The 23,164-nt window shown below is 35.7% G+C and overlaps 4 protein-coding genes across 15 annotated transcripts; all 4 read left to right on the forward strand.

The window, feature by feature from the left end:
• Positions 1 to 2,786: 2,786 nt before the first annotated feature.
• On the forward strand, positions 2,787 to 4,646 carry LOC110881497 (glutathione S-transferase T3-like). The gene is made up of 2 exons (XM_022129730.2): positions 2,787 to 3,512; positions 3,913 to 4,646. The coding sequence occupies exons 1-2, from the start codon at positions 3,044 to 3,046 to the stop codon at positions 4,644 to 4,646; spliced, it is 1,203 nt and encodes a 400-aa protein (XP_021985422.1). The 5' UTR covers positions 2,787 to 3,043.
• Positions 4,647 to 4,965: 319 nt separating this feature from the next.
• On the forward strand, positions 4,966 to 8,072 carry LOC110884875 (pre-mRNA-splicing factor ATP-dependent RNA helicase DEAH10). 9 transcript variants are annotated; one of them, XM_022132580.2, is made up of 10 exons: positions 4,966 to 5,188; positions 5,262 to 5,378; positions 5,482 to 5,580; positions 5,834 to 5,873; positions 6,013 to 6,093; positions 6,719 to 6,769; positions 6,860 to 7,078; positions 7,212 to 7,415; positions 7,505 to 7,665; positions 7,775 to 8,072. In XM_022132580.2, exons 7-10 carry the CDS (start codon positions 6,989 to 6,991, stop codon positions 7,818 to 7,820), a joined length of 501 nt encoding a protein of 166 aa, XP_021988272.1. In that variant the 5' UTR covers positions 4,966 to 5,188; positions 5,262 to 5,378; positions 5,482 to 5,580; positions 5,834 to 5,873; positions 6,013 to 6,093; positions 6,719 to 6,769; positions 6,860 to 6,988; the 3' UTR covers positions 7,821 to 8,072. The 9 variants fall into 9 exon arrangements, with proteins under 9 accessions (XP_021988272.1, XP_035834892.1, XP_021988273.1 ...); XM_035978999.1 differs by having other exon boundaries at positions 5,482 to 5,572; XM_022132581.2 differs by having other exon boundaries at positions 5,489 to 5,580.
• A 6,381-nt stretch (positions 8,073 to 14,453) lies between these two features.
• On the forward strand, positions 14,454 to 17,341 carry LOC110881495 (glutathione S-transferase T2-like). Its single transcript, XM_022129729.1, has 3 exons — positions 14,454 to 14,664; positions 14,753 to 15,044; positions 17,158 to 17,341. Exons 1-3 carry the CDS (start codon positions 14,454 to 14,456, stop codon positions 17,339 to 17,341), a joined length of 687 nt encoding a protein of 228 aa, XP_021985421.1.
• A 533-nt stretch (positions 17,342 to 17,874) lies between these two features.
• Positions 17,875 to 22,380, forward strand: LOC110884873 (metal tolerance protein 1). 4 transcript variants are annotated; one of them, XM_035979002.1, is made up of 7 exons: positions 17,987 to 18,482; positions 18,580 to 18,614; positions 18,718 to 18,762; positions 18,838 to 18,850; positions 18,939 to 19,928; positions 20,327 to 20,572; positions 21,554 to 22,380. In XM_035979002.1, exon 7 carries the CDS (start codon positions 21,567 to 21,569, stop codon positions 22,077 to 22,079), a length of 513 nt encoding a protein of 170 aa, XP_035834895.1. In that variant the 5' UTR covers positions 17,987 to 18,482; positions 18,580 to 18,614; positions 18,718 to 18,762; positions 18,838 to 18,850; positions 18,939 to 19,928; positions 20,327 to 20,572; positions 21,554 to 21,566; the 3' UTR covers positions 22,080 to 22,380. The 4 variants fall into 4 exon arrangements, with proteins under 4 accessions (XP_035834896.1, XP_035834895.1, XP_035834894.1 ...); XM_035979003.1 differs by lacking the exon at positions 18,580 to 18,614 and having other exon boundaries at positions 17,875 to 18,482; XM_035979000.1 differs by having other exon boundaries at positions 18,008 to 18,482; positions 18,838 to 19,928.
• Positions 22,381 to 23,164: the final 784 nt, after the last annotated feature.

The raw sequence follows: 23,164 nt of genomic DNA on the forward strand, positions 1-23,164 counted from the left end.
TATTTTGACCCGTTACAATCCCTAAAGGTTGTTTACCCGATTTACCCGCAATGGGAGTTTTGGTCAACTTTAGTCCTTCAATTTACGACGAAGGACTTTCACTACATATTTGACCAAAATCGCACTTTTCACTATAACTTGATCATGCGTACCTGGCTCGGGTCATAATATCGACCCGTTTCAATACCTTTCACTATTAATCACTAGTTAATAGTAACACGAACCTTATGTTAATTCACGTGAATACAAAACTCAACAAGCGATTATCAAATGTTATTGTCGAATGGTGTTAACAACACCATTTGACCCATTTAGTCTAATTGACCATTCGTCCGTATGAAATGGTATTTACTTACCATTTCACCCCTTTAAACCTATCCCGGTTTTCTCCTTAAACTCTTTTACTTAAAAACCGTTTCTTATTTGTTCGTCATTACATGACTAATTTACCATTTTACCTCTTTACCATAGTTCATGATTTCTTACCATTTTCCTTTGTTCCGACGCGTTAAATCGTGTCGGAACATCATATTCCAATCACTTAATAGAACTTATATACAATACTTGCAATTAAGTAAATTGTAAATAATGCAAAAGGGCGTAAGCTTTACTTACCTCGCATCCCAGCTATGCTTTCCTTTTTCCTTCATGATTTGTTTAACCGCTTCTTTCCCAAGCCTCCACCTAGCTCGTTAAGCGTCAAACTATTGTCAACATTTACAAGGTGGTTAGACTAGTCATTAACAATCACGACCATTCCACCTTACTTATTCTCTATGTCGAAACTACCATTCGACTTCATCATCAGTTAGATTAACTTATCAAAAGTTAACTACTTTCAATCACATGGGTTACACAGTTGAGTCTAAATCAACATGATGTTTAGAACCCTTATCACTTCATATTACGCATAATTGCCATATCATTCAAATACGCATTTTTTACTCTAAATTTCAACATTTAGCTTTTCATTTAGGCATTTTAACAAACACCCAATGGGCATATTTTTACACATTTACAAACTAGCTCATAACTAGTTATTTTTACCAAGGTTAACATCAATTAAGCAAGTTTATATCACTGAAAATAGGCTGTTTTTGGTGACCTGTTTAACCTGTTTACAAGTCTTCAAAAATTATGATTTTTTTATGTGGCGTACCCCTCGGAGGGTTAGACCTTGTGTTAAAATTTGAAGATCTAACACTTTACCAAAAACTCGTAAAAATTCATTTACTAAGCTGCAATCAGATTCGTCACTTCTGACTGCAGCTTACGGAAAAATTCATTTAAAATTCCTCATTTATCCGATTGACGAAATTCCAATTGGCAATTCTTTTGATCACTTAAAACTTTCTACAGTAAGAATTTGAGATCATAACTCAATTCCTAAATTGAGTTATGACCGTAATGGGCTGCAAATTCTGCCAGAAAACGCAGCTTGAACCTTTGATACGTAAAAAAAAAATAAAACGCTCAATTTTCGTCGAAAAAATGCGATTCCAGTGGTGTTTTAAAGATATTTCCTGGAATTACATTCGGACTCAAGAAACACATGTTTTTGTCATTTTTATCCATGTTACAGCTAATACAAGTCGGCTGTAAATTCTGATCAGAAGCTGTTTGAATTCAGCTTTTAACTAAAACATGTTTATGACATTATAACACTATGTTTAGCAATCAAAAACCCTAACAACAATCACCTTCAATGGTGTTCATGGATTTTACTAGAATTAGGCACGATTTCAACATATACTCACTACAAAAAAAAAAGGCCATCTACTGGCACACATTTTTAATGGCATTTAGGTTTTGTGCCACTAATTTTTGTTTTTAATGGCACTTTAGGTATTTAACACTTACATTTAGTGGCATTTAACTTTATGTCACTAATTAAGGCTTTTAGTGGTATTTTGCATATGCCACCAAAATTTTCTATATATTTTAATGGCACTTTGCCTGTGCCACAAAAAAATTTAAACAACTCGTTTAAAATTTTCATTATTTCCCTCTTTGAAACCTAAAAATTCCCCTAATAATTTCTTCTTCTCTTTCACCAAATAAATAATATACGTGTGTGTATGTATGTGAAAAAATAAATAATATAATGTGTCAAAATTAATATTATTATAACTAACCATGTAAAATAAAAGCCGAAAAAACAAAAACAAAAATATAAAAGATTTTTTTTATCTAAATAGTTAAACGTGTTAACGGCTCAACCCGAACCCGACCCGATTTTTTAAAAGGGTCATGTTAGTCGACCAAAACCTGTTTTTTTGTGTCGGGTTAACGGGTCGTGTCAAGAATTGCCTCCCCTAGTATACATGTTAGTGTTTCTTTTAAATTAAAGAAAAAAATTAAAATTTAACTTACAGAGAGGAAATGTTGCCTCAATATGTCAAAAACATTTTTTAATGTTAACTAACGACATGTGGTTTTTAGAGCATTCACATCCATTCCACTATATTTTCACCCTAAATTACACTAAAAAACACTACATTTTCTCTTTTCCTTTCAATTAAATAATATTTTTTATACCTTTATCATTACGTTTTCTCTCTCCTCCACTCACAACCACTTTCAAAATATATTAAAAAATTATAGGGGGTGAACAGTGTCCCCCAAATATACAGATGAACAGTAACATTTTCTCTCTCCTCCACTCACAACCACTTTTTATACTTTTTATATTTTAAAAACACCGCACACAAAATTTGGTTCTTTGGATGTGAATGCTCTTAGGTCACCTGTAATGGGGCGCTTTAGCCCAACATAGCGCCATTAAAGCGCCTGGAACACCGCCCCCCTGGGCGCTATGTTCCAAATTTTTTTACCGGCGCGATAAACATAGCGGCGTGAAGACAAAATATTTGAATTTTTTTGACCGTTTGTAACGGTCATTTTCCTTAAAAAAAAAAAAAAAAAATTCATTTTATTTTCAACTTTCCTTTAAATCAATCTCATCTCTCCCAAATTTTTTACCACACACCTTCAAACTCTCATCTCTCCCAAATTTTTTTTACAATTCTTCATATTTTATACAATGAATCCATTCAACCGGGGCTTCATTCCTCCGCGATCTAGTGGCAATCCTACTCGTCCCGTGGCACCGGTTCCCACTAGACCCAATCCTTTCGGCTCCGGTTTTCTCGACTACAATCAACAAAGTCCCGGGTTCATGAATCTTTTGAACCAACCGCTATCATGGGACCCTAATCTCTACGGGTGGAACCCAAGTCAAAACATGGATGGGATGGGGTCGTCTCAAGCGTTTGGGTCGGCTCAAGCGTTCGGCTCCCCACTACGCGAACCCGATGTTGTTCCGGAGACGCAACCCGAGGTACCGGATACGCAACCGGAGACGCAAAAAGGAAAAGGAAAAGCAAAACGGGCACATAAAAAGAAAGTTGAAACCAACACCCGAACGAAAAAAAATGTGCAAACGTGGGAGCCCGAAGAGGAGTATGCGTTAACCCGCGCTTTCATCGATGTTTCGGAGGACCCGGTCATAGGTATTTTTATTTTTTTTTTCTGTTTTTATATTTTTTTTTCTGTTTTTATATTTTTTTTCTGTTTTTTATATTTTTTTTCTGTTTTTTATTTTCGGTTATTTATTTTCTGTTTTTAAATTTTTTTTCTGTTTTTTTATTGTCAGTTTTTTTTTTATTTTCTGTTTTATTATTTTATGTTCATTATTTTATGTTTTTTTTTCTGTTTTTTATTATTTCCAGTTTTATTTTCTGTTTTTATTTACTTTCTGTTTTTTATTTTTTTTTCTGTTTTTTATTATTTCCAGATTTTATTTTCTGTTTTTATTTACTTTCTGTTTTTTATTTTTTTTTCTGTTTTTTATTATTTCCAGATTATATTTTTTATATTTTGAGCTAACATTTAATATTGTTTTGTGTGTAGCAAACAATCAAAGTAAAACCGTATTTTGGAACCGAGTACGAGAAATATTTTTCGAGCTCATGGGTAGGGGAGAATACCGCCTACCGGACTCTATATCGGGGAAGTGGACCGATATAAACAAGAGGTGCACAAACTTTCAAACCGTGTACCAACGCTTGTATTCCGGATGGAAAAGTGGAAGTAGCGATGAAGACATTACGCAAGAGGCATTGGTCGAGTATACGGAGGCTAATGGCCATTTCCCGTACATGAAGTGTTGGCAAATCCTTCGCCATAGCCCCAAATGGGCCGTCGTAACTACTCCTAGTGGTCGTTCGGGAAATACACGGCCATCAAAGAGGTCCAAAACAAACGAGTCCGGTGAACCCGAAACGCCAACCTCCGACGCTCGAAACATCGGCTTGGACGAGGATATTCCGGATGACGAGCCGGTGGAGGAGCTACCAAGACCGCCCGGAAGAAAAAGCCGGCCGAAAAAACCCGAGTCCTCGTCGATGTCTATGGGAACGGATATGAGTCACGCATTTTCGGAGATAAACAAGCGGCTTCAAGACATACACGAACTCGGTAACAAACGTTTGGAGGAGAACGAAAAAGTTACGGAGATTATGCGGGATCGACAATGGGCTAACGACTTTGACTTCTACTCCAAACCGCATGACCACTTAACGGGAAAAGCTTTGAAAATGGCGTTGGCTCAAAAGGAGCGGATTGAAAAAAAATATAATCTTTGATTGTGTATTTTTTTTTTATGCTAGTTTAATGTTTTTTTTCTAGTTTCATGTTTTTTTTTTATTTTATTGTACTTTTTTTTATTTAATGAAATGAATTTTATTTTTAAAAAACTTACAAAATGAATTAAAAAATTAAAAATGAAAAAAGAGTAATGATTACACAGGGGCTTTATGACTACGGCCCCAAATTGCATAAAGCCCCATAAAGCCCCTTTGCTGACGTGGCATGCCACATGGCGCATAACGCCCCTTTGAGGGCTTTATGACTACACATGGTCTTATATATCAAAAGTAATTTACCTTTCGTTTCTACAGGTTTCCCCATTTTCCCAAATTTATGAGCGCCATTTCCTCTCTTCAAGGGTTTCCCTCTTTCACTTGCCCATTTCCCCCCACAACCCTTCACCACCGCTTCCTACCGCATCCCAACCACCTCCTCTTTTTCTTCTTAACCTACACCAGTGTTAATATTAAGGGAGTCTTCCACTTCCTGATTTGTGTATGTTTGCTAAATCAGTATTAATATTTCAGATTTGTGGCTGGTAAGTAATCCACTCTAATTCGATTGTGTGTATGTATGAGATTAAACCCGAGAATGTGATTGCTTTCCTACAGATCGAGAATCAAGGAACAATGGTGGTGGTGCAAGCACCAGGCTAACAGCGGCTTAGGGTTAGGGGTTCAACAAGGATCATTGACGATGTGGTAATATCCGAAATTTGTTTGGAGTTAGTAAGAACACAACCACATCAAAAATTTGTTTTTTGTATCCTGCAAATCTTTGATTTCTGCTATATTTCTAATAAATTATTGATTTCTTTTATTTTATATGGAGCTATTAGCTAGCCAAGAAGTGGCATCCAGATGCAAATAAAGACGATCCAGAAGCAGTAAAAGGTTTCAGGAAGTTTCAAAGGCATTTGTGGGTACTAAGGTGTTATTTAACTCATTATATGTTTTTCTAGTTTTTTATGTAGTAGAGCTGCTTCAATAAAAATTTCTCTCCAAAATTTAGTAATTTTTTGTTGTTTAAATATGTGAGAAATGAGTATTATTATTTTAGGAAATTCATTTTTCTTTAGTTCATGACAACGATAATAAAATATGTTTATGATCTTTGAAACTAACAAGACCTTGTATGAGCTCATACAGTGAACAAATCTCAAAAGTAGCTTGTATTGTTGCAGGTTCTGAAAGATAAAGAAAAATGAGCTCAATCATGATCAGGTTCAAATACTATCTTTTTATTATTGACCTTATAGATCTTGTAGTCTTACTATATCAGTTTATTATTGTGCTTACATTATTCATTTGAGCATGTACGTCCTACTGAATATCTTTTTTCATTTTATTGACGGCTATATAGCTTGGTCATGACACTTTTGAAGCAAGTGCTAGTGCAGCTGGTCTCGGTCAATGGCGCAATCCATTTCAGGACCTCAATGATGTGAGTTCTTGATGCTTTACGTAAATGAGCTACTCATTGCCTGTTAGTTATTTTCCATACATTCATAGTTGTCAATAGCGGTTGCTAAGGTCCCTATAGCGAATAGCATAATGTATAGGTCGAAGGTCTAGCCATATATAGCGGGATTTCTGTCTTTATTTTAAATATAAATTGCGATTAAATATAGCTATAAAATAGCTGGATTTTAGGTTTTTGTTAAATATACATGTAAAATGGCATATATATACCAGGGTATTTTGATGTAATATACACTTAAAATTAATTTTTTTAGTGTATAGCTATATATAAAATAGCGCCGCTATTTATCGCTACTCGCTATGTAGCATGTTACCTTATCGCTATTTGTTGCTATTCGCCATTAATAACTATGTGTACGTTTAATTAATGTATGCAACAGACATCATTTAGTCATTCTTTTTTTAACCCAAATGCGTTATGAGCAAAAGGGCATAAAGTTTAACCTGCTTTACAAAAGAAAATACCAACACTGTACAACCAAACGTGCTATTATGCTAAAACTCGATATTTTTTATCTAACGTTGTCTTCAACTATACTCTTATTCTTTGATTATAACTCGTCTTTTGCGTATGTTGGCTTGATCAGATTTTCGGTTTTGGGCCATTTGCTAGGCAATTTACCGGCAAGGATGCTAAGGTCTCGATTTTTTTAGTATTTATTTTTCAGTGTCATTTATGCATTTGATTTGTCATCTGATGTCTTACTGTATTCTTTCATCATGCACAGGTCACCCTTGAACTTTCGTTTGTGGAGGTTGTTCAGGGATGTACAAACAATATAGCAACGACACTTATAGAAACGACTTGGGTGACCTATAGGGACGGGACTGTAGAGACAATATGTTGTAGAGACGACATGCCGTCTCTACAGGTGAAAAAAGCTTATAGATATTATGGTTTCACTGAGTCAGACTGTTTGGATGCAGCTTTAGTTACCAAATTTCTGGTTTTTGCTCGACTTCTTTCATTTTTTTTCCAATTTAGGCTCAAGCGCAAGCTCAGCTTGGTTTGAGCTTTTTGCGAGCCGATCTTGAATAGCTCACAAATTCTAGTTCTTGACCATTTTTCCGTATTTTTAGATACATATGGAGGAAGGGCCTGGTGATATACTTGTTTTTTTATCTGGTCAAGAAGAGATTGAATCCATTGAGGGTCTTGTGCATGAAAATCTCAAGAAATTACTTGAAGCCAATCAGAAACTCTTAATTTATCCACTGTTCTCTTCTCTTCCATCGGAGAAGCAAATGAAAGTTTTCACACCTGCTCCAGATGGGTTCAGAAAGGTAAACACTTGCGATGTTTTGTACGATCAAACATATTTGTACTTGGTCGTCTGATCATGGAGTTGATTTTTGGGTGTTGTTATTGGTAGGTAACACTGGCAACAAACATTGCTGAAATATCAGTAACAATACCAGGAGTCAAGTATGTTATTGATCCTGGATTGGTAGAGGTGTGCAATTACTCTCCTGACAGTGGGATTGAATCTTTGATTGTTGTTAAAATCTCGAAAGCTCAAGCTCTTCAAAGAAGGTAAACCAGGCGCATTAAACTATGTTGTTTGTAAATGATGGGAATGTGATTTGAGTTTTAAATAACTGATACTTTAGTTATAATATATATTTGTGTTTTCTTTTTGCAGGATGATCCCCTATGCGTTGCTGCCAGACAAGATGGGAAGATATTAGTCTCTAGTTTGTGGGTTGATCACAGTTTCGATGTCGGAGCGCCTGTGGATACAACCTCAGTCACAATATTTAACTCGCATGAAGATTGTGAAAGAGATTCATGAACACAATGAAGTTTTGTGTTTTTATTCATACACTTGTTAGTTTATTTGGGTTATATGTTTGATCATTAGACTTAGATCGACACTTATTAGCCATTTGGAATCTTTGTAAGATTGATTGAACTTCTAATGAAGTGATTATTTTATGATTTCTAAATTTTACAATTTTTTTTTTTATATTTTTTAATCTAAATAAATGATAATTGTAATTAATTAAAATTAATATGATAAACGTCAATGGCATTTAATTTGATGTGATTTTTGTGGCAAAAAATAAGTGCCACTAAAAGCTCAAAAGTTTGTACCGGCAGATAAAAAAGTGCCACTAAAAGCCTAAAATCTTTGTGCGGCACATTGAAAAAGTGACACTAAAAGGCTTTAGCGTTAGCGCTTCTTGTGGCACTTTTTTTGTGTGCCGCCCATTCTTACAAGATTCTTTAGTGGCACTTTCTTGTTTTTATGTGGCACTTTTTGCATGCCACTAGATGGCATTTTTTTTTGTAGTGTCTAGGGTTTACTCCTAAACACTACAATGTTCCTATTTCATTCATATAACAAGCATGCATCAACAATTTTTGAATTCTCTAGGTTTACTCAGAAATTCAACTAGAGATTTCTCATGAAATTTACATACTTTGTGACTCCTTTTTCAGTGGAGATCACTAATTCGTGCTCGGATTTGATTTGGAACTGATTTGGACCTTCAATTTGAGAGATTTAGCAAGAACTAGGGTTGGGCTCCCATGGAGCTTTCTTCTGGTCGATCCTACGCACACCCCTGTGTGTGTGGGTTTTTTTTTGGTTTAGAATTAAGCTTTCATTTTATCCATCTTTGGCCCCTCGTGTTTGGTTAGTTATCAAGTAAAACACATTCGCATTAGTCTTGTTAACATGTTTTAGCTTATATCCTTTATCTTTATCGACTGAATTGTCACTTGACCACTCATTCGCATTAGTCTTGTTAACATGTTTTATCCCGTGCTTGTCTTATATTAACAAGCGCTTGGTATTTGTCATGACACTATCTTGATTTCGAATAGTTTTACCGACTAGACTAATTAGTCTCCGTCACTTCATACCTCGTCACCCGGGTATACTATTTTGCCGTCTCTGGCCTCATATGTGTTTAAGATATTCTAATTCACCTCATACCACATATGTTTTGTTAAAACGTTGCTTTTGACTAAAATTAAATTTTAATTTTCGTTTCCTCTTTGTCTTACATATTCCCTCATTTCTAGGAACGTTACTTCCGAGGATCTATTCCTTTTAGTTGTTATTTAATGCGGGGAATTGTAACAAATTCCCAAGCTTGACCCATATGTCCCGTAGGTTCTTTCACTTAGCCTCGTAGGCTATTTATTTAGATTTTCACCTTTTACCCCTTTAAGGTGAGACCCCTACAATTCGTTTCTTTCTATTTGTGACCCGAAGGTCTTTTTGGCCCTGTAGACTTTAACACTATTTATAATCCCGTAGGTTATGATGATCCCGTAGATCATCTTTTATTCGTGTCTTTACTTAACTGTATATATATATATATATATATATATATATATATATATATATATATATATATATTTATATTTATGTGTCAAGGTACCCTTTTTATGTTTAGAATCATTTATTTTCGCTTTTGTATTTCATTTGACCTTGACCGTAGTCTAAGGCTACATTTGTTTTCTTTCGAATTATTCTTCCGACTCTATGACTTCTTCCGTCATTTACACATTGGTTTGTCCCACTCTTATCATTATTCAGTTTATACCTCTATTTCCTTTCGAACCGTTACCCGGGTTCTTTATCTTGATGTTTTTAACACTCCAGTTTCACTGGTTTGCGTTTTCCTTTCTATACTGTTTTACGACCTATCACATAGGTTCATTAATGTTTCGCGCTTTCATTATTCAGCTTGCGCTTCCTTTCGTTTTCGAGCGTTATTCTTTATTAATCTCGTTTGACCCGTTTGTGTGAAACTTCATCACTTATGAACGTCAAATTTCGTTCTTTGTTCGACCCGTTCACTTTAAAATAGTTGAACGTAATTATCAAAAATTTCTGTTTTCAAAATCTTATCATCTTTTAGTCATGACCCATAATCCGAGTCTTTTGACTTTCCGCGTTCTCGTCTATTGGGTTACGCATCTTCTTAAAATCATACCCATCTATCGGGTATCCTTACCGAAGTCATTTTCAAAGTAATCATTCTGATATGATTTTAGACTTCGTTTTAACTTATTTTGGTCGTCTTAGCGAAATCTATCGCTTTTATTCAGTCGTGTCCTTTATTCTTTATTTAATTTGTTTGATTGTCCGTGTGAATTTCATCACTTGTGACAGTCAAACTTTTATCCCTATGCCTTAGCATTCCCATTAGTCGGTTTGTATTTTCATTTACCTTGATTCTTGTCCCTTCTCTCGGGCTCGTTATCCTAACGTAATATGCTTCCGTCCTCCGACTTGCGTTTACGTTTACTATCAAACATCTTACTTGTTTGATTCATTTGGGTACCTTTTTAATTCGTCCCATTCACCCCGCCCTTACTACATCGGACATAAATGCGTCCACTACAAGAAGTTTATGGTATCATATGCCACTACTTACTTGGCCAGAGTAAGCGATTGGTACATGACACACATGACCTTTTCATAGTTTTCACATCACGCCCTATGTAAGTAATGCCTCTATTTATTTCATATCCCTGATTTCATTTACTAAAGCTTTATTAAATTGTTTAACAACAATCACTAGTTTTACTAGTTTTACATTCGAACATAAAAATGTTTTCCTCTCTATCGAACTATTATATAATCACATTCGTTAATGTGATCGCTACCTTTCTTAATAGCATTATATTTAGAGTTTTCCACTTGGATAATTACCCCCCGTCCAAGTTTCCATATCAACTAATCCTATTATTCCTTTGTTAATAGCATTATATTGAGAGTTTTCCACTTGGATAATTGCCTTTTTAGAATAAAGCTCACAGTATGGAATTGAGGCCCTTCAATAATTATGTATTTAATTTTTTTAAATATTTTTAACATTTAATTATTTTTTTATATTTAAATAAATAGATAAAAACCAAACATCTAAATAAATTAGAAATAAAAATCATAACATTTAAATAACTTAAATAACTTAGAAATAAAAACATAACATTTAAAGAACTTAGAAAAAAATAACACATAACACATAAAAATAAAACATCAAACATATAAATATAACAAACGATCTAAGGTTGTGTTGCGAAAACCCTCCATTCCGGGTTCGAAAAAACCCTCCAAGCCCCAACTTGATCAAACGACCTTACGTATTTTTCTTTGTACTCGGTACGTACTCCGGCAAGCGCTACATCATCGGCTACACCTTCCTCACAGTTCAACACAGTGACGTAGCACCTCTCAAAATTTAAACACTTTAGGCGTAGATACATAAACCTTCCGAGAATTTGTTATTTTCCACGAATATTCTCACCTACACGTGCGTAGAATGCGGTCCTAATCATACTCCAAGTTTGAGGCCCACCGTCAGGGAATCCTAAATGACCATATCCGCCCAACTACGCGATATCCTCGGTCTCGGTCTAACGACGTGCCATTTAAATAAAAAGGTTGAGAGTGTTAAAAAATTGAAAGGATGGATAAGTTTTTGCTAGAATAAAATATGAGAGTGTGTATTTATATAGGATAGATTATTAGATGTTTGAAATATACATATATATATATTTTTTAAATTTTACCGTTGCTTCAACAGTTATATGGCACAAAAATCAACATGTCAAGCTCATGAATGCTCGCTATTGTGTTGGCGAGACATCAATAACGCCTCCTATGACGCCCATGGTACGAGAGTGGGGGCGCTATTGTTGATTTTTGGGTGAGCTGGCTTTGGGTTAGCTCCGCATAGCCTAAGAGATGACCTTTCGTTTCAACGTTTCTCATAAGGGGAGACGGGGCGCTACGTGGTGGTAGAAGAACCACGCGCGGAACCCCGTGGAACACCGCCGCCATTGAACCCGAACACGCGTGGTGGGGACAACGGGTTGAAGATTTCTTTCCAAACACTCTTTGCTTCCTTCTCCTTCACTCCCTGTTTCCTTCTCCTTCACATGTGGTGAGTGATGAGCACCTCACTAACACTATGTTCCCGAGTCATTTAACAGGGGGAGGTGAGGGCAGGGGAAGGGAAGGAAAATTTTCTCTCCTAATCTCTCCAATTTGGGAGGATGAATATATGGTCTTATTTGGTCATATTTTCTTTCCTTTTCCCTCTCCTCCCCCTGTTAAATGAAACTCGGGAACATGGTTTTTCATATTTTCATCTCTTTTCCCTCCCCTCCCCCTATTAATTGAGTCTCAGAAACAGAGTGTAAAATCCATCACTAGTGATGGAACCAAGTTCGATGACGTGGCGGAACATGATTGTGTGTGGTAAGTGATGGAAAGTGAAGCACCCCACCCCCTAAGCGTTTTGTCCTTTGGAGTTACCATTAGTCGGTTATGATCCTTTTTTCAGCCAATCAAAGTGTGGTTCAGGACCATGCGGCTAACCTACTTCCTCGACAATGTCATCGTCTCTCCGAAACATTTAAAGGTTGTATATTCAAGTTCTGATAATAACAATCACGTTCCATTGTTCCAAGTTTCATTACCAGATAACCTTGAATTTCAAACGGCATATGTCAACAATCAACATCATGTAAGACAACAACATCACATTCCATTGTTCCAAGTTTGTAGAATATTCAAGTTCGTTCAAGTTCGCAACATCACGTTTCAAGTCCTATTCAGAATCATTTTTTAGTCGATAAGGTAATTGCATCTATTTAGAATTGCATTTTTGTTGTTCATTCGCAGTTCGGTTAATTTGTTTTAGGGTATCTTATGAACTAGACTATAATCGTTTCTTATGAACCACGACTTCATTTTTAGGGGTCTCTAGAAAGATGACAAGGTAGACATCAAATCATCAACCATCGTTTTTTAGTGTTCCAATTGGCAAACACGACACGTTTACATAAACTTTATTTTTGGAATTGTTTTCTCTTTTGTTATTTTGTGTAGGCCTGTAAATGAACCGAACGAACACGAACATAGGCATGTTCGTGTTCGTTCATTTAACTTTAGCCGAACACGAACACGAACATATAATCGAACACAATTTTTTGTTCGTGTTCGTTCATTAAGAAATCGGGCATGTTCGTGTTCGTTTATGTTCGTTCATTTAAAGCCTAAACGAACATAAAAAAAAAAAACCTTAATTGAACATATTTGAATAAACATAAATTAACATGATTGAACAAACATAAACGAACACAAATGAATGTAATTGAACAAATATAAACAAACACAATTTAACATTATTGAACACAAACGAACAAGTTTAATATATTACAAATCATCCGAAAACACATCTAAATTAGGGTTCACAGACACTAAATTAAGTAGCTTTTTTATATAAATATTAAGTAAATGATCAGTTACATTTTAAAATTTCATTTTTATAACTAGAAAACTCAATTACTAATTAGTTATATTTATATAAGTAGTTATAAAACCTAATATTTATATAAATATAACTATTTATGTACTAAAATTTAAACGAACATAAACGAACGTTCACGAACATAAACGAACGTTCATGAACATAAATGAACGAACACAAGGTGTGTTCATGTTCGTTCATTTAATTGAACGAACAAAATTTTGTGTTTGTGTTCGTTCGTTTATTAAATAAACGAACATAAACGAACTTCCCACCGAACAAGTTCACGAATAGTTCATGAACGTTCGATTCGTTTACGGGCCTAATTTTGTGCATATGTAAACTTTATGGAATTCTTTTCTCTTTCGTTATTTTGTGTGTATGTAAACTATTATTTGATATCATAGGTTGGTAAAAGTTGATTTCGGTCAAATTTCCTATTCTTCACAACCTCCTAGACATGTTTCGAGATTTTCAATTTGATCAAACGATTACACCAGTGACTAGACTAGCATTTATGCTGAGGGTGTGGGGGCGCCACCCAACTCAGCTGGCCACCCATAGCGCCCCAGGGCGCTATCATGCCCCACCCCCGGTGCTATGCCGGGGCGCTATTGAACCATCGCCAAGATGGTAACGAGCTTCAACGCGCTTGGACCAAGGAACATTTATTTTTTTGACCGTTGAAAACGGTCATAATTAAAAAAAATTTACTTTTTATTTTATTTATAATTTAACACTATAAATACCCACTTTCTACCTCACTTTTTACATCATTCCTCTCACTTTCTACCTCACTTTTTATACAATTCTCTTCATATTTTTTGAAACTTCCCAACAACCCAAACAACCCATGGGACCCGACCAATCCGTTTTGGCAAAATTTGCAAAACAACGACGAGTAAGAGGACCGCTATCGCCGAGACCCGCGTACGGGTGAGGTTGGATATTATCCAATGCCACCAACTTCTCCTCATCCCACCACTCAACAAATGCCCCCATATTTCGGATATTATTCTCAACCCTCATTTTTTTCCGCCAAACATGCCACCACCAAACATACCCGCCCAAGACACAAGCGAAACCGAATACGTTCCCAAAACCCAAGTCGAATCCTCTTCTATAAAAAAAAGAAGCCATAAAAAGAAGGATGAGACCGAAAAACGTACCCCTAAGAAGGTAGAATTTTGGTCGCCTAAGGAAGAGTTCGAGTTGGCAAAAGCATGGCTTGACGTGTCGGAGGACGAGATTGTTGGTAAATATTTTTTTATGCTTTTGTAAATAATATTTTTTATGCTTTTGTAAATAATTTTTTTATGCGTTTGTAAATAATATTTTTTTAGGAGACGACCAAGACATAAAGGTATTTTGGGGTCGTACACGCGAGAAGTTTTTCGCCGCAATGGGTCGTGGCGTGTATCGAACCGCCGACTCTTTTTCGGGAAAGTGGGGTGCTATGAGGCTGAAGGTTAGCAACTTCAACAACATATACAATAACCTCGTCAATAACACTCGAAGGAGAAGTGGTGTGAGCGACGTCGATGTCGTTATAGAAGCCCACAACGACTATAGAATGCACCATGGGCATATGTTTACGTTGGTAACCACATGGGAGCTTCTTCGCAAATCTCCAAAGTGACATCTTGTGCCACCGTTCGACCCAACCCGCCCTAGATCCAAATGGTCCAAATCGACATCCATCACTGAACCATCTGGGTCCGATGCTCATACAGTAATCAATCTAAACGAGGATGCTGACGTGTTTGAAGAACCACAAGAACCACAAGAGCTGCCTCGTCCAACTGGTAGGGATAAAAGTAAAGCCAAGGCACGTGGAAAGTCTACTAAATCAGATGACCCGTCAAAGATTAGCGAGTTCCAGGCAGATCTCAAGCAAATAATCTCCATTAGAGAAAAAGACCAATAAATGAGAATGGAGAAACAAATCCAAAGAGACATGGACTTTCTCGCAAGGGATGTGTCACATCTACCAGAGGAGGACCGAGTCATTTTGGAGGCTCGTAAGACACAAATTCGGGCCAAATATATGTATATTTTTTTAAGTATGTTGTCTTTTTTTTTCTAGTATGTTATGTTTTTTTTATGACTTTGTAGTTTTTTTTAATGAAATTATGTTTTTATTTTTAATTTTGTAGTTATTAAAATTGCCATTTAATTTAAAAAAATAAATATTTAAAAAAATAATTAGTTAATCATGACACGGGGCTCCATCCACACCCTCTAAATTAAAGGGGGCATGATAAAGCTCTCATGCTGACATGGCGATGACATGGATCCTAGTTGGCATGATAAAGCCCAAGGGGGCTCCATCCACACCTCATAGTCTTAGGATCAATGATAGGGTTATAGACACTAGTGGAGCTTCTTTGGGGCCGGGCGCCCCAGCCTTGCTGGTTTTTCGCTCGTAGTGTTAAGTTTTATCGAAAATTTTTGAAAAAAATATTTTTGTAATATTGGATTTCTAAGAGGCCGGTCCACCGATTTGGATTTTAAGAGTCTGGCCTCCGCTGAGTTTTCGTTAAAGCTACGCCACTGGTTATAGATATATTATATATAGAAGCTCTATAGGGAACATCCGTGTCACATGTTAGTGAACAAAGATGATCAAAATTTGTAACTTCTCAAAGTTAAGGACCAAAACAATGACATAACACACTGAGTAACGTTTTTCTTACAAAAAATGTGATTTTATTACCTTTTTATGCACATTTTTCTTTAAATTTCATAAGTAAGTTCTTATCATATAAAAATTCAATTTTCTTGGTCTTTACTTATATGTTTAGCATTCTCTACTTAAATTATTAAGCTGTTGATGTACAAATTTAATAAAATGTTTAGCATTCTCTACTTAAATTATTAAGCTGTTCATATACAAATTTAATAAAATGCTTCATACAAATAAATCTGATCGAGCATATATGTATAAACAAAGAATATGTTTTGAAAAAATCACGCTACTAACATGTTTACAAATCTCAAGATCGATCTTTGATTAGTTTACGAAATAAAATGATCTATCATGTAAATAACTAAATATATGATATATCATAAAAAGTGAGGGTTTTTTTTTTTTTTTTTTGTTTTGTTTTGTTTTGTTTTGTTTTGTTTGAGAAATATATGATAATATGTTTTGAAAAAATCAAGCTACTAACATGTATAAAAATCTCAAGATCTTTTATTAGTTTACGTAATAAAATATATGATCTATCATGTAAACAACTAAATATATATATGATACATCATAAAAAAGTGATTTTTTCTTAGAAATATGTGATAAGAATGATTGAACAGTAATGTAAGTATTTATAAGTTATGGTACTTTTATATTTTGAAAAATAGTTTTTTTCTGCATATTGTTTTACATTAAATAAATTTAGGGGTGTATATTTATCCTTAAAAAATTTAGTTTGTAAAACTAACGATTTTACATACTAATTACTAATCCCAAAAAGAAAACTAAAAACATGCTAGATATAGTAGTATGCATGATTCTTAATACTTGTAGAAAGGCAAGGAAGAATGATCATATCTTGACACAAGAACCGTTTATTACTTCTAGAATCAAACCACAAATTACATGTTATACAAGTTACAAAACAATCAAAGAATCAATTTCTTGTCTAAAATCGAGCAAAAATACTCGCGCATTCACTTTGATCAGTTACTTTTAATCTTTGAAGCGTGAACTGTATTTGGCGTTGAACCTATAGAACCTTTATTGATCCAGCTCGTTGATTGGGACGTCACAAAACCAAAACCAGACCACGGCTGCAAATTCTCAGCCGTTGGTGGCTGAAACTGAGATTGCGTCCGGCGGTGTGATGAACCCTCTACCGTGGACCCTTCCAGAAGATGATAGGAGCCGGCGGAAAGGGATCGGAAGCTGTTTTGAAGCTTGTGTCTCTTCATGACATGCATAAAAAGTGGTATTAATCCTTCCATGTTGCTAGCTTATGTGGATGAATATTTAATAATTAAGTGGTGTTTGAGGATAGTGTTATATAAGGGGTGGGGTGGTGTATTTGTATGACTGATATAACTTGTCAAAATGTGAAGTTTGACTTTGTATTATTATGACTTTTGTTTATAGGATGTTGTTTTTGATCGAAAGAGAAAAAAAGATATGTATTGACTTGTGTACGTGGTTTTGGATCACCATTTATATTCACCTTTTTAATTTTTTTGGAGAACGCGTAAGAGAATCTCGGCTTGTTCGCACATATAACTATTAAGTACATAGATGATGGTTGAAAATATAAAAAAATGCATATAAACTTTTGCACTTGAATAATGCATACACATATATATAATTCTTTACATGTAGCTTTTGTATTTGTAAATTTGTTACAACCAATTTTTACATGCATGTCTACAAATTGATTTCCACGCTTTAAACTGTTATTTACAAATCAAGAGGCGGTTAATTATCCTTTGGTGAAGGTAAGAATGTGGGTCCTATATATATGGGTAAAATTATGTGGGAAAGTGGTTATAGGTAAAGAAATGTGAAATGAGACAAGCGGTTTTTTTGGTAAATTATATAAACCGTTTCCGCAATCTAAATATGATAATAGAGAAACCGAATGAACAGTGCCAGACACTTCATGGCACGTATTCATTGGGCCGCCGGTTCTCCATGAAGATGCCCACGTATTACGTATCGCACCACGCGTCTCCCCCTTTACACGATACCACATAACCCACTTCCCCACTCAATGCTTACTTTTCAGAGGATAGAGAGAACCAGAGGAGAGAGAGAGAGAGAGGTTGCGAGATAGAGGGAGATCCGATGAATCAACGTTAGGGTTCTGATGTTTAAGAACACGGTTGAGGAGATCACGACTGCGGTGATTCGTCGAAAAACTAGGGTTAGTACCGGTTGCCACCAAAGGGAGAAGATGTCTTCGAACCATGGATGGATTGAGTGTCGTTTTCGGCGGTGGCGCTGTAGGTGTTGGTACCTCCGCTGCACCGGCGGCTTCGGTTGTCAATGGTAGTGTGGTGCTCTGAATTTTACAGGCAACAGATTAATGTCTCTTGGGTTTCACAGAGGTAAACTATCGATTTATATAGTTTCAAATCGTGTTCTGTTTGATTGTTTGGTTGATTTTGAAACTGAATATGTTTGTTTGATTGGTTGATTTTGAAGCTTTATATAAGATCATACGCACTAATATGCAATGGGTATGTGGTTCTTTGCTTCGAAATGAAATCCTCTGTTTCATCATTAATTTGTGAAATGTTTGTGATTTTCTATGGTTTTCTGATGATTTTGTTTTAACCTCAGAATGCATGTCTTCCATTGCTGGTTCTTATGGGTATATTGCACCAGGTATATGATCATGTAATCCTGGCTTCAAAATATAGCAACCAGTTTATGTATTTACTAACATCGGTTTTCTTTCAGATTGACCAACAAGGTATCTTTTATGTTAAATGAACAGTAGTTTTCAGATGTGGTTTGCTCCTATTGATTGATTTGGGCGGTCATCCACACGCGTCTATTAGGCAAACAAAACAGGTGGCTAGAGAGAACCCCAGCCGGCGAGTCTCTGGCAATTGGACCACGATAAAGAGAGAGAAAGACACGGTAGTTGTGGCTCTGCCGGACACGCTTGGATACGGCAACTGCCAGTGGCGGTTTGAAATCATGGTGAAGTCGGCGTAGACGTGGGCTCATACTCCAGCAGCGGCACACGAATTCCGGTTAACTCCGGTGAGAACCCAGTGTACGGTTGTTGTGGTTCTACCGTCCAATCACTTGAATACGCCAACGCCGGAGGCGGTTTGAAGTTCTGGTAGCAATTCAAAATTCCAATATATACCAAGATCACCACTTTTGCAATCTCAATATTCATCAGTTTGGCCCCAAATTTCAAGAAACAGAGATATTCAAGTTCTGTCATTTTTAAAGTTTAATTACAAGATTTTATTATAAACTGCCCCCATGCTTTTACCTTCTTTTTTTTGTAATAATATTAATATTCTAGATCCCTATTGAATTACCCAGTTGTTATTTTTACAGATTTGTTAAATAAATTTCCAAGATTTTGTGTTTAAATTCGTATGGGTGTTTGATTTGAATGAGTTTTGTAATCTAATTTGTGAAAGTTATGATTGAAAAAGAATGAAGATCAACGTGTTTAGTGAGGCATTTGTGTCTTGCATGCCAAGTGTTTGTTGTTATGTGTCAATGATGCCTGTCTTCATCAATTGGGTATTGGTATGTAATGGAGAATTTATAAAAAGTATATGTTTATTTTGATATGTGGTTGGGTATTTTACCTTCTTGGATTTGTGTTTATGCCCTACCAAGTTGAGGGACTCGGTGGTCACTGACCACTGTTCGATCGAGGTGATTGTAGTTGCGCAACATGAACATACCAGATCAAGTCAGCCTTGAGGGGTTAGGGTTTGGTATTGGTCTACGGCGGCAGGAATTTGAGGATTTCCATGAATTCCGGTTAACTCTGACGAGAACCTGATGACCTGAACCAGGTATGCATGTATCCTTTTTAGTTTGATTGGGTCTTGTATGTTTTTATTAGCAGATTACACGTTTGGGTATACTTTGGGTTGTTATTTCGACAGAGATTGTAGACCTGACAGAGAGTTGTGTGATTTGTTCGTTTGAGTTTGATGCTGAAGATGAGTATCTAAAGATAAAAAAACATATGTGAATAAAGATAAAAAAACATTAGTGGGTAACTGGGTATATGAAATCACTTTTTTTTTTAAATTATACTAACTAGCAAATATTGAATGGTAAGAAACTAAACAGTTGACTGTGATTGAGTTTGAAATGGACTATACTTAATTTCTAATAGTCAAATATGAAGAGTAACATTGTTTGAATGCTGTAATAAGTGGGCCTTCTGATTTTGGAATTTTTTTAGCTATGAGTCAATGATTGGTGTCGCTGAAGGGTAGTAGCTGTTCACTTGCAAACTCCTTTGCAGCCATAGTCGGGGCATCGTTTCGTTGACTCTGAAGACTTACAGAAGGATATTTGGGTTGTGCAAGGTTAGAGTTTCGTTATGCAGTTTTTCAATTCATTATTTTGCTCTATTTATCAAAGTGTGAGCTTTCACTGAAGATAACAAATCTCACCAAGATCACAAGTGTTCCCGGTCGTAGTACAGGTACCATTCTAAACTCACCTAAAAGCATGAAATATTATTTACAATTTTTAATAAGTAACCAATGAAAATCTCACCAAGATCACAAGTGTTCCCGGTCGTAGTACAGGTACCATTCTAAACTCACCTAAAAGCATGAAATATTATTTACAATTTATAATAAGTAACCAATGAAATCACTCATCAAAAACCATTCATCACCAATAGTTATGTTACTGCTACATAAACAAAAAACGGCGGGTCGGTTAATTGTTTTTTCTGAAAACCAAAAGTAACAGGTTGGTTGTGGTTATCATTGTTTCCATACCCGCCATAACCTAACCAAACCGACATGTAGTAAAATCTTTGTCAGGTAATAGAGTTTACACCATTTTTAAATATTTGATATTTTTTTGTTGAACGTCTGTTTGAATTTGTGGGTTATATAATATGGTTTTGGTTGAACGTTTGTTTGAATTTGTAGAATTATATCATATCGTTTTGTTTAAATGTTCGGCAATAATCGGCATTAATATTATAGATTATGTGTATTTTTTAATACTATGTAATATACTAACATAAAAAAATGTAATAACAGTTCATTCCATGATAAAAAATTTCAAGTCCATGCACATAGATGAAACATCCCTTTTTGAGTTATCCATTAACATATAAAATAATTATCCATTAACTGACATCTCGGTTATGGTTATGGTTTTGGGTGAAGACCGACCCATGCACGCAGATGTAACATCCCTTTTTGAGTTTTTACCACATATAATTGCATTGCCGATACATCTTTTTGGATCGTCATTCCACAAAGATCACTATATTAATGCTACAGTAAAATTGCAAATTTGATGTTGCTCTAATTGAGAGTGAAATTAATGAGTACTCAATTACTTTGCTACATTCTTTGGTAGACAAAATAACAAGTGCTAATATTCAGTTGAAAGCAGCTAACGATAGATTATACTGATCCTACACAATATTGGCCACTTTCAGTGTGAACAGGGGAATGAATATTGACGATTTTAAGTTCATTTATTGGATGGAATACGCGCATACAGACGAAACTAAAGAGAAGAAGAAGAGAAATATAAATGTTCAAGGTGCATATCTACATGTGTTAGGCTATTCGATACAGAGTATTGGCGTAATGATTGGTACGACGGTCATATGGTACAATCCCAACTTGAAAGTCATTGATCCGATATGCACATTACTCTTCTCCGTCATAGTGTTGTATACGACAATCAACATGCTGCGCGACATTTTGGAGGTTTTAATGGAGAGCACACCAAGAGAGATAGACGCAACAAGTCTCGAACGGAGACTTTGTGAGATAGACGAGGTTGTTGCTATTCATGAATTGCATATCTGGACGATAACTGTCGGGAAGGTGTTGTTAGCTTGCCATGTGAGAATCCGGCGTGAAGCTGATGCTGATATGGTGTTGGATAAGGTGGTGGATTTTATTAAAAGGGAGTATAATATTAGCCATGTTACGATCCAGATAGAGCGCGAATAAGTTAGTCAGGTTGTATATATATTATATGCAATCTGTCAATGGCAACATTTGAAAGTGAGTTGAAGTTACTTCAGAAAGCCGAATGGAAAAATGCTCATGAGTCTATACTCTGGACACTGCATGTTTTGTTGGAAGAGATAGAAACCGGGTTCTTGCAGAGATAATTGTTTATAAGAACTGATATGGTGGTTGGTAGTTAATTAGTTATCAGCTTATCATCCAACTTCTTATTTACTTTAAGCATTTATCTATCTCAATTGCTTTGGATATGAGGTGATTACTTATATTGATTACTTTTATATATGGTTTTTGGACAATTGTTTGTTAATCGAGTAGCTTTCTATGGTACTGTGTTGCTTTGTACAATGGTTGCTCAGCAGTAAGTTTTGCTTTCGGACTGTATCAGTTATGGGTTGTTGGTTATTTGGTTTATGACGCATCATTGTGTCTTTTAAAGACATGAAACTGAGCTTGCACCTCAGGATGACGATTGTTAATCACATTTATAATGACATCGAAGTTGGTGTTAATTTGGTTTTTTCTAATATTCAAGAGTTGTTGAGAGAAAGATATTCTTCTTTTCTTTTAAATGATGAGATTGTAGGATCGTTTAATGACCCGAACGAGTCGTTCAGAGGTGTTTTCGTCAAGTACAGGTGCGGAAAACAAGTAAATGACGTAGGAATAGCTTGTATATCACTTTAAACTCCTTTTCTATTGATTTGACGATGAGTATAACCTGTTTTCGATCCGGCAGCACTTCGGTACGAAAATCAGGAACCGTTACAAATGAGATCGCTCCTATGGTATTTATAGGCGACTGGAACCGCTTATTGGACAGGACCAATAAGCGGTCCATATACATGTCATAAAAGCGGTCCACATGTTGACACATGAGCGGTCCACATCCTTGACACATAAGCGGCCCACTATCACCATGTACCTATGAGCGGTCCAAACACTATAAACCTATACAATCTCACTATTTCTCGTATATTGTGCCCAGATCTAACTTTTAAGACTTATGACTCGATACAAGACGTAATCAGCAGATGTAGTGCACCAACAGACTCCCCCTCAGATGT

Source organism: Helianthus annuus, chromosome 10, assembly GCF_002127325.2.
Source record: "Helianthus annuus cultivar XRQ/B chromosome 10, HanXRQr2.0-SUNRISE, whole genome shotgun sequence".
Classification (NCBI taxonomy): domain Eukaryota; kingdom Viridiplantae; phylum Streptophyta; class Magnoliopsida; order Asterales; family Asteraceae; genus Helianthus; species Helianthus annuus.